This window comes from Galleria mellonella, unplaced genomic scaffold (genome assembly GCF_026898425.1).
Source record: "Galleria mellonella isolate WM207_F2 unplaced genomic scaffold, CSIRO_AGI_GalMel_v1 utg28, whole genome shotgun sequence".
Classification (NCBI taxonomy): Eukaryota; Metazoa; Arthropoda; class Insecta; order Lepidoptera; family Pyralidae; genus Galleria; species Galleria mellonella.
This window is the reverse complement of record NW_026442064.1, coordinates 451,928-470,626: the sequence shown is the minus strand read 5'-3', so window position 1 is coordinate 470,626 and position 18,699 is coordinate 451,928. Positions and strand designations below refer to the sequence as shown.

Below are 18,699 nucleotides of genomic sequence, written 5' to 3'. Positions count from 1 at the left end.
TGGTACTTTTTCATGTCTATTGGTGACGGCAACCACTTCCCATCAGGTCGTCAAGCCATCAGCTTGTTTGTTATTTGAAGTTACACAAAAGAGTTGGTTTATCAAACTTGTGTCTCTTTATGAACATACAATCTGAAAATATCTGCGACATTTGTACCCCAAATGGGCCAGTACACGACATCTCCGCCAGTTCTGTATCGATTTTAACACAAATTTTCTCTCCGTGTCTCCTTGCGTATTATTCTCAAATTAATTTTGTCACGATTGATTTTTTATGATGGGAAAAAAGATCAAATTTTTTTCGTACAATATTAATTGGAGATTGCAACATAATTTTTATGGCATTTGATTCATTATTAAAACTCCGTGTCGGTACGAATAAGCGCTAAAAAAATGTGAAATGAACAATATCGAGCGCTCACTGACCGAGCAGCGACGCCATTGTTCCAACAGACCTTTGTCTCCGGCGATTTTTCGAATTAAATATTCACAACAATATACAAATTTTGAAATGCTTAATTGTTATCGAAATTTTGTTCATTGACAACCATTTCACGTTTACAAGTGAATCGCATCTTCAATCAATCGCATGGATCTTTCTACACGTTTTAATCGTGTCTCAACAATTGCGTATTTGACAAGAGATTTTGATTTTTTTATTACGTATTTGAACGAATCCTTGTTGTCGTTGCAACAAAACAACAGAGAATTCGTTCGAATCATAAAAATAATTAAAATCCTAATTAATTGAGAGCCATTTTTTATACTACTTACAATGGCAGACAAGCTGACGGCCTACCTGATGGAAAGTGGTAACCGTCGCCTATAGATATGAGCAGTAGCATGGACATAACAGAGTATATTGTTTAGTAAGGTGTTATTCCTCTGTATCGTGTAAATTCACTGCCATATCCCACCTTTCAAACCGAAACACAGCCATGCAAAGACAACTGCTTCACGGTAGAAACATTAATGGGACAGAGGTGCCCAAGCAAACGAATTTTGTACAAAGTCTCCTTCTGGTATTTTCAAGCATTATAAATATTTTTACTTGCTAGCTTTTACTCACGTGTAAAACATAGCAGTACAGTTGTCATTCTCGAACATTCTATAGTTTTCTTAGAGCTTCTCAAAGGTTGAATGTAGAAAATCCCACTATGGGACAAGTCCGCCAATGTAATACGTGTACAATAAAGTTTGTTTTACAATTAAAATTTACATATACCTAAATGTATATCAAATTTCATAATACAGTGAACGCTCTGTATAAATAACCTCTCTATAAGCAACATTCTATTTCTTTTCTTATTTTTTATTCTACTAAGAATATGCTCTTTTCTTGAAGGTTATGATGTCGTATCGTTTCGAAAATATTGTTGCTGGATATTATATATATATATATATATATATATATATATATATATATATATATATATATATATATATATATATATATATATATATATATATATATGTAATAGTTCAAGAATACATTATAAACATCTCTTTTTTGATGTAGGTTGAAAATCGAAGCAGAGTTGGTACGAAGGCGAGGCACCGTGCCTAACTAGAAGCGTGGTGTTTTGTTACCGAAGTCATGTAATTGCAATGTTAATTGAAATCCTTGAGCGCAGCCGACGAGTTTTCCAAAGAATCATAATTATGATTATGTTGTTTCCACGCATAATGTTATATATATATATATATATATATATATATATATATATATATATATATATATATATATATATATATATTAACTATCTTTCAATAATTCCTTTTACAAAAGTTATCTAGAAGAAATTGCTTAGCAATATGACAACCTCTTGTAATAAAGAAAGAAAGAAATATTTGTATTCAAGTAAAATTTGATTTAAGCATTTTTTAATAATATTTTTTTCATTACCGCCCATTCGGAACGCAATTTCAATCAAGGAGAACACGGCAAGAAACTCCGCTGTTGCTTTTTTCAAAAACTTTCAAGTACATATATAAATAGTGAATTTGTATGAGCATTTGGCGTTCCATTGCTTCTCCCTACCCTAATGGGAGACAGGCGTGACAGATATGTATGTATGTATGTATGAATTTGTATGAATACAAACTACTAAACAGTTTCAAATCATGTGCTAAATATCTATTTAGTATTTATCAATTACTTCATCATCGTCATCATATCAGCCTTTAACTGTCCACTGCTAAACATAAGCCTCCCCTTGGGGGGTTTGCCAGTAGTTGCCACGCTTGGCAGGCGGGTAGGCATTCGAGATGTTTTAAGAAGGACGCTTCTGCTCATCCCTCTCTTACGACGCCTACAGGAAAGGATGGGGTGGCCTATTCCACCATGGCGGGGACCACGCGGAATTGTCAATTATTTATATAATAAATATTTCTAACTACCTAGGGCACTTTGCCCAGTATATCTTCTTTACTACATAACATCCCGCCCGTGAGGTATCTCCAGCAGTCTACACGTGTTAATTTATAATTGAATAAATTTAAAATTTTTACAATATTTGAATAGTATATTAATTAATATTTATAACTGCAAATATGCAATTAATGTATATAAATATCTGCAATCCTGTATTATCTAATGAGGTAGTCAGAGGCACGTACCCACTGTTGCCGTTATACTGAACTTAATACTCGATACGCCCACATCTCGCCGAGCGCATCCCAATCCAACACGTCACGGCGCGAGCGAGCCAACGTTAAATATAATATTATTTGTTAACAATGTTTCCGCCACTGAAATCCACTTGTTGGGAAATTCAATAAATAAATCTTTAAAATAAGTAATAAAATTCGCAAAATCTTCAGCGGGCCATTAATTAATCCGTAACACTTGTAACATCCGACGAGTTATCTGGAAATCTCGACGGAGGGCAATAATATAAAAAAAGCTGAGAGCCCTCACGAACGGAATTGGGAGTGATTAGGTTGATTAATTTAATTATATTAGATGAAATCTCGGCCGTAAACTTTGTCGGTTTTACGTATAACGATAAAGAAAATAGAGAATCGTTAGCACAGGATGGAGTAGCCAATGATGAAATCGACTCAAGAATGAATTATATGCTACTAAATCGATACATATTGTAGTGATACGCAAGCGAGTTGGTTAAACGCTGATTTGTTCATTAAAAAAAATAAATAGAACAAATTGTTACCGGCCAGTGTTTACAAAATTATTAGTGGCCAGTACGTGAACATAATATACTACATATTATGTGACTTTATAATACATATCTCTTATTATTTCTCAAACAATAATGTTAGCAATCAAACCTGTCCGCCTAATGGTTAGCTCTCATTGTATAACTAGCAACTAAAACTTCCTTTAATTCTTCCTAACGAAAGATTTGCGTAGTCCCGCCGTAGAATATGATTCTTTCCTTTTCTGTGGGTGTCACAAGAGGCGACTAAGAGAACTTAATGGTGAAGGGATAGGTAGCCGCGTCCCTCTTAAACATATAGCTTATCTACGACTAAGTATGTGGCGAACAAGTTGAATGGATACAGGAAACTTGTGCGACCGCTTTTATAATTTATAACGGCACGGCACTGTATCGTAAGATTTTTTTATCTCGATTTAAAAATAGGTGAGGCTCATATATGCACTAAAATATATGTGAAGTCGTAACACACCGGAAATATTGTAATAGAATGGAAATTGATTCTTTTGTTAAAAAAAAAAATTGCATTTAAAAAAAGAATATCCAAATAACTAGGTATAATGTTTTTTAACATTACAATAGCTGTTACTGTATGTTCTAGTGTAATAAAGAATATACAATAATAACTAGCTGACCCCGTAAACGTTGTTTTACTACTTATTGCGAAATATAAAAATCACGATTAAAATACAGGGGTTGATCGTAAAACGATGAAAATTTAAAGTTGTATGTATTTTTCAATGCTAAATCATATTAAAATAAAAATAAACAAAATTGTCAAAAAAATAAAAAAAAAATTCCGGGATGGGTCACCCTTATCATTGAGGGGTATTAAAAATAGATGTTGGCCGATTCTCAGGCCTACCCAGTATGCACACAAAATTTCATAAAAATCGGTAAATCCGTTTCCGAGGAGTTTGTTAACAAACACCGCGACACGAGAATTTTATATATAAGATATAATATTGTAAATAAAATATTACCTACCGCATAGATAAAATTCGATCTACTTGCCCAAACAAGTAATGTTTCTTACATGTATGTCTGTTTCGCAGAATCGGACCATCTGTCGATAGAAGGCCAGATGAGTTGTCGAATTAGTTTACACGAGTTTAATTACATTTATCTGATATACAATGTTGATAAAGTTGATATTTATCTGAACGGTGTGGAGATACAGAGGATAAGAGATCGAGGTGTCGATTTCAGTTAAGTTTACAAGACATAATACGTAAATGGTATTGAGTGATGTGTTCGTTTGAATTCAAATTGTAAAATAATGTGATAAGCAGATGTCGTCATCGTAGGTAATAGATATGAATTGACGGCTCGAATTTTCTTTTTTAAATATAAATAAGGCATAATGTTTTCTGAATTTGTGAATGAAGATACCAGGTTAACGAATATTGAAATGAAGAGGTAGGGTAGAATTTAGATTACAAGAGGGAGACTTTGTACAAAAGACGTTTGCTTGCACGGTAGAAATATGAACGGGATAGAGATCCATTTGTGTTTCTACCGTGAAGCAGTTGTGTTTGCATGGCTGTGTTTCGGTTTGAAGCAGAGCAGTACAGAGCAATTATACCTGAGTCCTCAGGAATGGCAACGCTTGAGGGGGTATCGATGGGCGAAACAGTATACTATGTTATGTTTACGGTACTGCTCATGTCTATAGGCGACTGTTATCACTTTCCATCAGTTGGGCCGTCAGCTTGTTTGTCATTCTAAGTTGCATAAAAAAAGGTTATTAATGTGTTCAAACTGCTTGGTAATAATAATATAGATTCAAGGCGTGAACGACTGAGAATTGTAGAGAGTTACAAGTGCGATAGAAAGGATAAGAATTTACTTTAAAAAAGGATTTAGCTGAATATTTGAATTACTTATTATGTAGAATAGTCCTTTATCTTGATAATTATTTATGCGAGAGCTAATTCTAATGAATGCTTTAAGGTTATTTATGTGAGAAAGAATAAAAGAATGAAATAATGAAATTGTGTTTTACAAAGGAAACCGACTCAATTATGAAAATATTTGTTATTTTTATTACCAGAGGGAGACTTTGTACAGAAGTCGATTGCTTGGGTACCTCTGCCCCATTTGTGTTTCTACCGTGAAGCAGTTGTGTTTGCATGGCGTGAATTTACAGGGTACAGAGGAATAACACCTGAGTCCTCAGGAATGGCAACGCATGGGGGGTATCATGGGCGAAACAGTATACTCTGTTATGTCCATGGTACTGGTCATGTTTATAGGCGACGGTTGCCACTTTCCACCAGATGGGCCGTTAGCTTGTTTGCCATTGTAAGTTGTATAAAAAAAAATAAAAAATTAAGTACTAAACCAATTTTGATAAAAATTCTATAAGACTCATGTGTAAATATATACTTTCAGATAAGAAAAGACTTTTCCAAATAAATTTATATATAGACTGACGAAATTATGAGATAACTAACATTAAAAAAACATCTGAGTTGAGAACTCCTTCTTTTCGAAGTTGGTTGAAAAGAAAGAAATTAAACCAGCTCCCAATAACTATAACAAAATATTATGTAGTATGCGGCATATACTGTAACAAATACTATTCAAAATTATAACCAATCACAAACTATACAGTTTATAATTGGTAATATTTTATATATTGGCTTTATTATATAAGGACAAATTTAAAAAATAACATGTGGTTTTATTTTTTAAGTTCATTGTTTTCAATTTTGACACTAAAACAGAAAATATTGTTAATTATCTAAAAATATAAAAAAAGAACAAGAAAATCTGTTTATCATCCCGGCAATATGGAAACACAATGGACGTTGTGGAGGAACGGTTTCAAATTTCTCCATCTTCATCTCTGATTGATGAAAGTAAAAGATAAATAAGATATATTTTTATTTGCATGAATTACTAATTTGTTTAATTTTTTTTTATACAACTTAGAATGGCAAACAAGCTGACGGCCCACCTGATGGAAAGTGGTAACCGTCGCCTATAGACATGAGCAGTACCATGGACATAGCAGCGTATACTGTTTTGCCCATGATACCCCGCATGCGTTGCCATTCCTGAGGACTCAGGTGTTATTCCTCTGTGCCCAGTAAATTCACGCCATATCCCACCCTTCAAACCGAAACACAGCCATACTAACACAACTGCTTCACGGTTGTAACACGAATGGGACAGAGGTACCCAAGTAATTGACTTTTGGGGTTAATATGAAACAATAATTTTCATTTCGATTTTCGATATATATATATATATATATATATATATATATATATATATATATATATATATATATATATATATATATATATATATATATACACACACATAGTTTTGTTCATTTGTTCATCAGTAACTGAATACATTTTATTTGCACTGACATCAGTCTTATTATAATAATGAAATGTATTGATTTCATGTTAACTATATCGTGTTTGAGATCACTAAGTATCATACTATACATACATATACATATATATATATATATATATATATATATATATATATATATATATATATATATATATATATATATATATATATATATATATATATATATTATTATGTTATCTGCTTAATGGGGAAGGCTTATATACAGTAGTGTACGGTTCACGTCTGTTATGTAGATGACAGGTATTATACCTTTATAATATTAATGTAAATAAATAATCAATGTCGAGGTATAAGGTAAAAATCTGAGGTACAATTTTCTTTTCTTAACACTAAATCTACCGAGCGCGGTTAAATAGCCGTTATTGAAATTTAGTTAAAAAAAATCATGTTTAACGTTACTGTATCACCATGTAACTTATTGAGTTTTCCTTTAATATACCTTACAACTTATTCAATATTTACAATTTACTATTATTTACTTGTTTACTATCCAATTGGCTAAAATCTCTTTCTATATTAAGGTACATACTTTATTTTAAAGCGGTCATTTGACCGCTAATGGTAGGATTTTTTTAAAGGGTGAAAATGTTATGGTAACCCCGCCTGCGCTAACGGGATACGCTGGCGGAGCACCAGTGAAGGGTGATAGATGACAATGAAAACAGGCCAGTTAGACCATCATGATGAATTCATCAGGAATTAACAATGATAGATTCCAGGGGGGACCGCAAGGAGGCGGACCTGGTTGGTTGCTAGCAATGGGATTCTTAGTCTCCATTACTAACAATCCCTTTCCCCCCTGAATGGTAGGATTAGGTATATATGAAATGTCGGTTAGGTTTAGTGTTAAATTATTCGTAATTGATAGTGGTAATCACGTTTTACGCGCATATTCACGAAGCTGCAAACAAAGATTGATTTCACTTGCGTACCTAAAACGCGAAAGGAAAGAAACATGCTTGTGTGGACATAGAGGTAATTGGAAAAGCTATACTTTCCTGGACAGAAAAAGTAAGGGATGAGGAAGTCTTGAAAAGGGTGAATGAGAAAAGAACAATACAGAATAGAAGAGGCAAAACGCTGGGCCATCTTATACGACATGACTATTTTTTAAAGAGCATATTAGAAAGTAAAATAGAATGCAAAAAAGGGAGGGAGAGACCGAGGAATAACTATATGGGACAGATAAAGAAAACACTAGGTGTCATGTCGTATAGGGAGGTCAAGGATACGGCCTGGGATAAAGCTGGCTGGAAGAGGATGCATGAGTTAGTTGCACCGACAAGAGGGAACCTCTTAACTGAAAATAAAAGACCTGTAAGTACTTGAACTGGGTAGTACTATTCTCTTTATGTCAAAAGTGTAATTAAGTACCTGTTTTATACAAAAAACTACTCAAAAATATAAATTACTGACTTGCTCGTATGTCAAAGGCACGTTCTGCTGTCTCGTAGAAAATTCGAGTTTTACATTTTTTATACGGATAATATCAGGCTTAAATTGATTTTTTGCGTCTTATATGTCAATTTAAAATGATTTTACAGTAAATAACCAAAAATTTATTTACAATATGACATCGATTTTGTTTTAAATCTCTACCGTGGTGTATAAATGTGTTGGTCTGGTCAAACAGTCGTTGTCTAAATTCATTTATTTTTCTTTTCCTAAGAACTGTAATCACACTAATTTGAACATTAAAAACAATACCTAATTTGTCCAGACACATTTTCATACGAAACCAGCCAATGCTCCGTCTTTTGCTATCAATAATCCCTATCAGGTCGACCTCCACGCGGTTCCCCCTGGAAATAAACGTGACTAATTTATCGTTGAATACGTCACGATGGACTAACTGACCTGCCTTTTCATCCTCACCTATCATCCCTCATTGCTACCCCGCCAGTATATACCGATAGCGCAGGCGGGGTTACCATACCATTTTCTCCCAATAAAAAAAAAATGCACGGAGTTCCATGTTTATTTGATATATATTTAAAATTTTGAGCCCACAACCAAATAAATCACTATGAGAATCATCCAGATTGATCGTACGCAAAAAAAAAAATACATCTAAATTGAAAGCCTTCTCTAGAAATATGTTAAAGGGAAGGCGAAAGAAACATAATAAAATAATTCAAAATCCCTGCTGCGTCGCAGATGTGCTCGAAAAGTCTATAATAATTATGTTTGTCATCGAGGCAGATAAAAGACACACTTGAGAATTGGGCGAATTTCGTGCACAAACAATACCAGTTATTATAAGATTTTAGGGGCTTTGTTATATATTTCTACTTATGTATTTATTTGCTTATTTTTTTTTGCACAATGATACTTTATTATTATAGTACAGTATCTCTAAGGTTTACTAAGTACAAAGAATAACATAAAACAAAATATTCCTACTTAAAAGCACTTACAAAATTTTTTACTGAACTATTTCTAATTCTACTTTCGAGGTTTGTTATATTGTACTAATTTTAAGACAGGCATTATGTTATAATTGCTTTTATTTTCCCCATAATCCCATTATTCATACATACATACATACATATCTGTCACGCCTGTCTCCCATTAGGGTAGGCAGAAACAATGGAACGCCAAATGCTTCGATTCAAACAAACCTCTTTCGCTTCTTCCACATTCATCAATCTTGTCATACACGCTCGTCGGTTACGGGTACTTTTAATTTGGCCCTTCTTCAGCACGTCGCCTATTTGGTCGACATACGTCCGTCTAGGGCGGCCCCTACCGACATCTCCATTCATTCTTGATCGATAAATCTCTTTCGTAATTCTTCTTTCATCCATCCTCTCCAAATGACCAAACCAACGCAACATTCCTTTTTCAATTTTTGTCACTACATCGTCTTTCAGTCCACACTTCTCTCTAATCACACTGTTTCTTACTCTATCTTTTAAAGTAATACCACACATACTTCTCAAAGCTCTCATCTGTACAGCATTTATCTTACTTTCATGCTTCTTCTGCCATACCCACGATTCGCTTCCATACATGAGTGTTGGTGTCAGTACTCCTTGAATTATAGCAAGGCGAGCTTTGCTCGATACATTTTTACTTGACATAATCGAAAGCAGTGCACCGTTAACACTGTTTCCCGCTTTTACTCTCCTCTCAATATCTCTGTCACACTTCCCATCCCTCGTAAACAAAGAACCTAAATATAGAAACTCACTCACTTGCTCTACTTTTTCATCTCCTATCATAATCTGGCATGCCGTTAAACTTTCATTCCTCTCAAAAACCATTACCTTCGTCTTCTTCGCATTTATTTTCATACCTTTTCTTGCATACGCTTCATTCATTATAGTCACCATTTGTTGTAATTCATACTCCGACGATGCAAAAAGCACTTGGTCGTCGGCGTATAAAAGAGTCTTAAACAGAGACTCATTCATCCTGAATCCACAATTAGATCCTTTCAAATCGGTCAAGCAACTGTCCATAAATAGGTTGAACAGCCAAGGAGACGCTACACAGCCCTGTCTAACACCGCGTTCAATGCCAAACCAGTCTGTATAGACTCCATTTATTCTGACACAGGCATTTGAATCCTTATATAAAGATTTGAATGCCCGTATCAAATGGTTGCTCACCCCATACACTGCCAGTGTTGACCACAGTTCATTCCTCTCCACTCTATCATAAGCCTTTTCAAGGTCAATGAAGGCGCAGAAAACCTTCTGATGTTGAGCTAAGGTTTTCTCTGTTATGCACCTTAAGGAAAAGACTTGATCCGTACATCCCATACCCTTTCGAAACCCTGCTTGCACATCCCAAATTTTACTTTCCGTCTCATTCATCACTCTTTTAATCAAAATCCTAGCATATAATTTGCCTACAACACTAAGAAGGCTTATTCCGCGGAAATTTTTGCACTCCTGCTGTGACCCGCTGCCTTTATATAGTGGCACAATAACAGCTTTGCTCCAGTCACCTGGAACACAACCGGACCGCCAACATTTATTGAACAGCAGACACAGCAGGTTTACAATGATTTCTCCACCTTCTTTAAGCATTTCGGCAGATATTCTATCGAATCCCGCTGCTTTACCAAATTTCATAATCTTCATTGCATTCATTACTTCATCCATACTTATATCACTTTCACTGTCAACTTCTTCGTCCATTATTTCATTTTCAACATTCTTTCTTTCACTTCCACGTTCAAATAAACTTTCAAAATATCTCTTCCAATGATCTAAGACTTCCTTTTGTTCCGTGATAACATTACCATCCATATCCCTTATCACGCCCATTTTTGGATCTCTCTTTTTACCTCTAGCTGTTCGAACTAAATGCCAGAAAAGCTTTTGATTAGCTCGAAAATTTCTAGAGAATTTCCTTTCATACTCATCCTTACATTCCTCTTTCTTTTTGCTTACTAATTCTTTAACTTTCTTTTTCATTACATCATACTTCTCTTTTGCAATTTTTTCAATGTCACTTACATTACCTTGCATTCTCTTATTAGCTTTGGTAGCTAACAAATCCATCCATGCCTTTTTCTTTAGAGCCACCATTTCTTTCACTTCGCCATCCCACCATACATTCATTCTCATCTTAACATCCTTCCTCTTACTTACACCACAAACTTGAGTAGCTATATCAAAGATTCCGCATTTAAATTCCTTCCAAAATTCTTCTATCTCATAGTTATCTTTCTTCAGTAGCTCTCTAAATCTTTCATTCAATCTATCTTGATACTGATTTCGAACCTGTTCTTCTGTCAGTCTCTCTACTCTTACTCTTTCTATTTCTGACATACGAACACGTGGACGATGTCGCCATTTATTGAATAAGCTACCTATTCTCGATATCACCAAAAAGTGATCGGTTCCGACATTCGTATCACGATAGACTCTTGTATCCTTCACTTTCGCTCTCAATCGTTCATCCACAATTACAAAATCAATCATACTTCTCTCAGTTTGCCTTTGCCATGTATACATATGAATCAGTTTGTGACTAAACAAAGTATTAGTCACCACCAGATTTCTCTCCAGGCATACTTCTAATAAACTTTCACCATTTTCATTCACTCTTTTATCTCCAAACATTCCTAAATTCCTTTCATATCCATCGCGACGGATTCCCACCCAGCCATTAAAATCACCTATCAAAATAATTCTTTCATTCTCCTTACATTTAGTCATAATCTCTCTTACACTATCCCAGAAATCCTCTCTGACCTTTGGTGGCTTGGACATATCCGGGGCATAAGCGCAAAGGAGAAAAATACGGGTCAAACCAACTTTCAGTCGTATCCAGAGGAGTCTAGGACTTACAAATTCAAATTCTTTAACAGATGCATTCATTCTCTCTGACAAAATAACTCCCACTCCTTGGCTGCTTCTTTCAGAGTCATTAACTCCAGACCAGTACCTAGTATATCGGTCATAAGTAGTAATAGAGCAGCCTTTCTTTTTTGTTTCACTTACTCCTAATACATCAATTCTTCTTTCACTCATCATCTCACATACTTCGTCTATTTTACTATTCATACCTCCACAAACATTCATCGTTGCAATTTGGCATTCCTTTGCCCTCTTTTTGCCATTTGGGGAAACAGGGGAGACATGACGTGACCCGTGGCATAACGCATCGCCGTCGATGAGAAATTTGTCCCCCCAGATACGATGGGACTGCCTGAGTTGCACTCAGGGACGGATTCTCCGGCAGTGCCGGTACCCTCCTGGGGTAGTTGCGTTTTAATTTCTCTTATCATTTTGAAAAAGAACTGCTCTTCTTAACATCGGATAGGGAAAGGAAATAGGTTACATTGGGAAAGGAATAGGTTATAAGGAAAGGAGGTGATAAGTGGAAAGGAACTATAGGAAAAATGGGGGATACTACAGCTACGGAGAGGACATAGGTTTTGTAACTGTAGTAGCTATGGAGGCCGGGGTTGCGTACCCGTATGCCCTTACTCCACAATCGGACAGATTAATAGAGAGGACATCCCATGACCATTATTCAATTTAGTTAATTTTATTAGTCAATCAAAAATTAGAATTAAATAGACTATAGATATATAAATGTATACTTACATACATATATACTATATTATATATATATATATATATATATATATATATATATATATATATATATATATATATATATATATATATATATATATATATATATATATATATATATATATATATATTACATACTTACTTTACCAGAGGAAGACTTTGTACAAAAGTCGATTGCTTGGGTACCTCTGTCCCATTCGTGTTTCAACCGTGAAGCAGTTGTGTTTGCATGGCTGTGTTTCGGTTTAAAGGGCGTGATATGGCGTGAATTTACTAGGTACAGAGGAATAATACCCGAGTCCTCAGAAATGGCAACGCATGGGGGTATCATGGGCGAAACAGTATACTCTGTTATGTCCATGGTACTGCTCATGTCTATAGGCGACAGTTACCACTTTCCATCAGGTGGGCCGTCAGCTTGTTTGCCATTCTAAGTTGTATAAAAGAAAAAAACATATATTGTAATTCGTAATGTCTAAGCTGTTGATGTTACATATAAATAAATAATTTACGCCGTCAAATCCCCAAGACACAGAGGGTTTAGTGGGATAAATAAAATATTATTGTATTACGTATTCGGGCCTTATCCTTATTAATTTTATCAGTGTGAAAGTGAGTTTGTTTGTTACCTCATAGCGCTTTAACGGCTTAAACAATTACTATGAAATTAGATGTATACTTACTAAATGGGAAAAGGATCATCAGCATCATACCAGCCTTTAACTGTCCACTGCTGGACATATGCCTCCACCTTAGGGGGCCCAGTTTGGCAGGCGGATTGGCAACCGCAATTTAGCTTTGGAGACGTTTTAAAGGGACGCTGCTGCCCATCCCTCGCCGTCCCTTAGTCGCCTCTTACCACATCCACGGGAAAGGAAGTGACCTATTCTATTCCGGGACCATACGGCTAATGGAAAAGGAAAATGGTTACTTTTTGTCCCGGTAACGCGGACGAAGACAAAATTAAAAGCTAGTAATTTTATTAATCGAAAAGCTTGTAGATTTAATGGTAGATTAAGCTACCAAGAAAATGTCGGCAACACACCTGCAATGCCGCTGGTGTTGTGGGTGATCATGGGCGGCGGTAGTCACTTACCATCAGGTGAGCCGCATGCTCGATTGACCCCTGTGTTGTAAAAAAAAATGACAGCTCTGACCTCACCTAGCAATGTAACTGGTAGTTCGCGATACTAACAATCCCTTCCCTCTCTTCCATTAGGCCATTTTTATTTTGGCCTTTCTTCAGCACGTTGCCTACTGACATCTCTGCAACTTTTAAGTTCGTAAACTTTACTACAGGGAGTCAGTGAGAACTTTGAGATTATCAGAGTTATAGTAATTTATAATTATGTATTAAATTTAATTTAATTTACAAACAGTAACTTAGGAGCATTTAAACTAGTTCCACTTGGTTTATAAGTTATTTACATTACTGCTATGCAATGCCCATCCCCTAGCCGCTAACCCGTGCAATCCCAGACAGTTGTGAAAAGCCACTAACTATATTAATAACTGTAAGGTCTTGAAGACAAATAACTAGTCTTGTTAGGGTTGTTAACTCTTAATTATAAGCTTGTGGAATAAATAAATATAGATAAATAGATAGATAGATACTCTTTATTGTTTCCTCCAAAAGATTACAATAGTAAACTTATTATAAATATAAATAATTACAAGAAATAATCACAATGAGAAAACAATGGGCGACCTTATCGCTAAGAGCGATCTCTTCCAGGCAACCTTTGGATGGAGAGGAGTAATTATAAACAATTTGGTTGGAGGCACGATGAAAAATTCTGTTAGTTCTAAATTCTAAATATAGAAATATCAATATATTCATATTGATATTTCTCCATGTTTTCGTCACGCAATGGTAGGTCAATATTTATATTATAATTTTGAAATTAATAAAAAAAAATTAATAAAATAAACAATAATAATAATATTTGAAATATTATAAAATAAAAGTAACATTGTAAATTAATTACAGTTAATATTTTAAATTAGTTACTACATATCATATATATATATATATATATATATATATATATATATATATATATATATATATATATATATATATATATATACCAATAATGATGACTTCAAGTTGTAAAATTGGTATTGTACACTTTTTACAATTAAACATAAATAAATAATAACATGTCATAATTTAATATTGACATTTAGGTATTCGGTCACGTTGTAAAAAGGATGTTGCACAAAATATGTTTTTATTTTATTTTTAAATATATTTCTCATATTTATAATACTCTTTTTTTTCGAAACGCGACTTCAATTTTAATGAAGTTATTAAGCAAACATAATGTAGCAAATGATTCAACTAAAAAGCAATCGTCAAATTATGTACACAACACGATATCGTGTAATATTATACACAAATAAAAAAATAATAATCTAATCGAGAATTTTCTCAATTGAAAACTATTGTTTAAAAAAAAACTATTTTTTTATTGCCTTGTAGTATGCAAAGTAAGGTCATTAACATAGTCTAAATATTCATTTTGCACGATCTTATTGTCTTTATATTGGGAACAAAAATTACTGAAATAGGTTTTTTTTTATGGGTGAAAATGGTATGGTAACCCCGCCTGCGCTAACGGGATACGCTGGCGGAGCACCAGTGAAGGGTGATCGATGAGAATGAAAACAGGCCAGTTAGCCCATCATGATGAATTCATCAGGAATTAACCATGATAGTTTTCAGGGAGAACCGCGCGGAGGTCGACCTGGTTGGGTATATTGCTGGCAATAGGATTCTCAGTCTCCATTACTAACAATCCCTTTCCCCCCTACTGAAATAGGTTGAACATTAAGCTTGCATCAACCATAACCGGACGACTTACCTGATATTGGATACTCGTTGGCAAGTTAACTATGAGAATTGGATCCCCCATAATTCACCATGAGCTTCAACCCTATCGTAATTAAGAGGACCGCCCTTCTTCAGTTACAGAGCGCAGGTAAAAGAGACGAAATAAAACTAACCACTAATCCCAGTGGCGCTTTTGTTTTACAGCCTTGGAGTCCCTTACAAATTTATATTACAGTGTCTCTATTCAGTTCATGAAATACGCTTATCTGGGGGGAAGGGATTGTTAGTAATGGGGAGATTAGTCCCCACTGCTATCAATATATCCTATCAGGTCGACGTCCACGTGGTTCCCCCTGGAAACTATCGTGACTAATTTATCGTTGAATTCTTCACGATGGGCTAACTGCTTTTTCATCCTCACCTATCACCCCTCACTGGTAACCCGCCAGTGTATACCGATAGCGCAAGTGGGGTTATTATGCCAATTTCATCCATTAAAAAAACACACGTCTCTCCAAGTATACTTATTTACTTTCAGTAAAGTTTCCACTTAATGCTTACGAGTGAATTAAGTAAGAAATATTCTGTTTGGATCTAAAACTTATAAACTAATCTTTTAAAACTTTTATTACGCAGACGTATGTCTGTTACCTACTAGATATGGAAAGCAATCTAGTGAACATTCATTTTATCCTAGATTTATATTATTTTTAAAGTAAAAATGCTTAATTTTTTTTAACAATTTAAACTCAAGGTTTGCTGGAAGAGAATTCTTACAGAGTCAAGCTCGCCTGTTGTACATCGTCATCTTCTATACTTATAGTAAATCTGTAGAGAGGTCAATTCTGTACATGAAATATATTTCCAAAATAACTATCAGGGGGTGATTAGTGATCGATACTGATGCCAAAAATGCAATCAGTAAAATTTTTCTCTGTCTGTCTGTATGTTCGTTACAGAAACAAAAACTACTCGACGGATTTTAACGAAACTTGGTACAGTTATTCTTCATACTCCTGGGCAGGTTATAGTATACTTTTCATCACGCTACGATCAATAGGAGCAGAGCAGTGAAGGGAAATGTTGGGAAAACGGGAGTAGTTACTCCATTTTTAAGCTTCCGTCGCGTGTGCACCCTTAATGGCCACTTTTTAAAATGTTAAAATGTCCACCCGTGCAACACCGGGACGGGACGCTAGTTTAATATAAATTATAACAATATAATTTTTGTATACAATAAAGTATAAATAAATAAATAATTTTGCAAAATAAAAAGATCTATTCTACTAAAATAAACTTTTGTTGTGTACACACATATATATATATCTACTAAATAGTGGCGTGAAACATTTTACTTTGGACTACCCTCTTAAAACACTATATAATAATTAATGTGGTCCCATCTCTTATCCCTTACAAGTAGAGTGACAACCCTGCGAGGACCAACATCGCCACAACCGCAACACAGTTTCTTGAAACTGTAATAATATATTTACCCATAGAGTCCAGTCCTGTTCCGCCAAGTTACATATAATCTTTTTCAGGTAAATGTTGATGAAAAGACAGGTACGAAAGTTTCGTCCCCATCAATAGATGCATAAGGGCTCAGTGACTAATTCTGTCGGAATTAGTACAGTTGAGTTTGCAATTTGGTTCTTAGTTCTCGTTCAATAAGATCTAATATAATTTAGCATCTTCTGAATTAAGTCTCAATGACTGTTGAGATTATTGTAAGTACATTAAATTCCGGTCCAACCAGTCTTTATTAATAATATAACCTTCAAGAAAAGAGTATATTCCTTTTTAAAAGGCCGGCAGCACACCTGCAATGCCGCTGGTGTTGTGGGTGATCATGGGCGGCGGTAGTCACTTACCATCAGGTGAGCCGCATGCTCGTTTGCCCCCTGTGTTGTAAAATATATATATATATATATATATATATATATATATATATATATATATATATATATATATATATATATATATATATATATATATATATATATATATATATATATAACAAGCAGCCCGGCTTAAACGCCCATGGACAAACACCCATGCCAAGTCGAGTACAAGCATAATTATGAAAGAATAATCTAATACAAAATCTACTGCTTCGACTGCTAAGTAAATCTAAACAGCGCATTTGTTTTATTAGCATAATATGTTATCGTTCAATTGCCAGTCATTGTAATTCGTATTTCAACCGTGAAGCAGTTGTGTTTGCATGGCTGTGTTTCAGTTTGAAGGGTAGGATATGGCGTGAATTTACTGGGTACAGAGGAATAACACCTGCGTCCTCAGGAATGGCAACGCATGGGGGTATCATGGGTGAAACAGCATATTCTGTTATGTCCTTGGTACTGTTCATGTCTATAAGTGACGGTTACCACTTTCCATTAAGTGGGCCGTCAGCTTGTTTGCCATTCTAAGTTGCATAGAAAAAAATTGATTTCGTGTTTCTACTGTGAAGCAGTTGTATTTACATGGCTGTGTTTCGGTTTGAAGGATGGGATATGGCGGTGAATATTGTTATAATAGTGGTAATAGTAAACGAAAATCCTGCTCTATTAACCGGACCTACAAACAGCAATGAGACGTTAATGGCTTATTGCAGCGAGGTAAACCAACCCTCTGATAACGTAGTGGCGATAAAGGCGTAGAATGTAAATATTTAATGCGTAAAACCGATTTTGTTTCCTCAAAATTAATACGATCCATCCTGAAAGGAGAGCCCGTTTAACTATCATAAAATAATTTTATATTTGACAAAGATATCGCGTAACATTAGAGCAACAAATTATAAAAATACGGCCGAACTACGAATCTTCTGCTTTTTAAAGTTGGTTAATAATAAATATAACTCGGGTTTATCAGTTTTTTAGATAGAAAACCTATGTACATCTTATTTATGAAAGTTACTCGCCTTTTTAATATAATTTATGTATTATTTCATGAAGATCCTTTTTATAGTTAAACGGGCTTTCCTTTCAGGGTGGATCGTATTAATTTTGAGGAAACAAAATCGGTTTTACGCATCAAATATTTACATTCTACGCCTTTGTCGCCACTACGTTATCAGAGGGTTGGTTTACCTTGCTGCAATAAGTTGTGTGTCATTACGTGTCATTGCTGTTTGTAGGTCCGGTTATTAGAGTAGGATTTTCGTCTACTATTACCGCCTTTGCGGCGTAGCATCTTAAAGGGTTTGTGCCATGCTTTCGTTCTT

At 34.8% G+C, this 18,699-nt stretch overlaps 2 protein-coding genes across 3 annotated transcripts in view; one reads left to right on the top strand and one right to left on the bottom strand.

Moving 5' to 3' along the window:
- The window catches only part of LOC128200809 (uncharacterized), a 30,149-nt gene extending 18,034 nt beyond the window's left edge, over positions 1 to 12,115 (bottom strand). Inside the window, exon 1 of the mRNA XM_052895459.1 lies at positions 11,582 to 12,115. Within this exon, the coding sequence (XP_052751419.1) occupies positions 11,582 to 12,115 (534 nt within the window). The remainder of the gene's footprint in view (positions 1 to 11,581) is intronic.
- Positions 1 to 18,699, top strand: part of LOC113517848 (adenylate cyclase type 6) — a 337,672-nt gene that overhangs the window by 18,339 nt on the left and 300,634 nt on the right. The gene's annotated exons all lie outside the window — the stretch shown is intronic.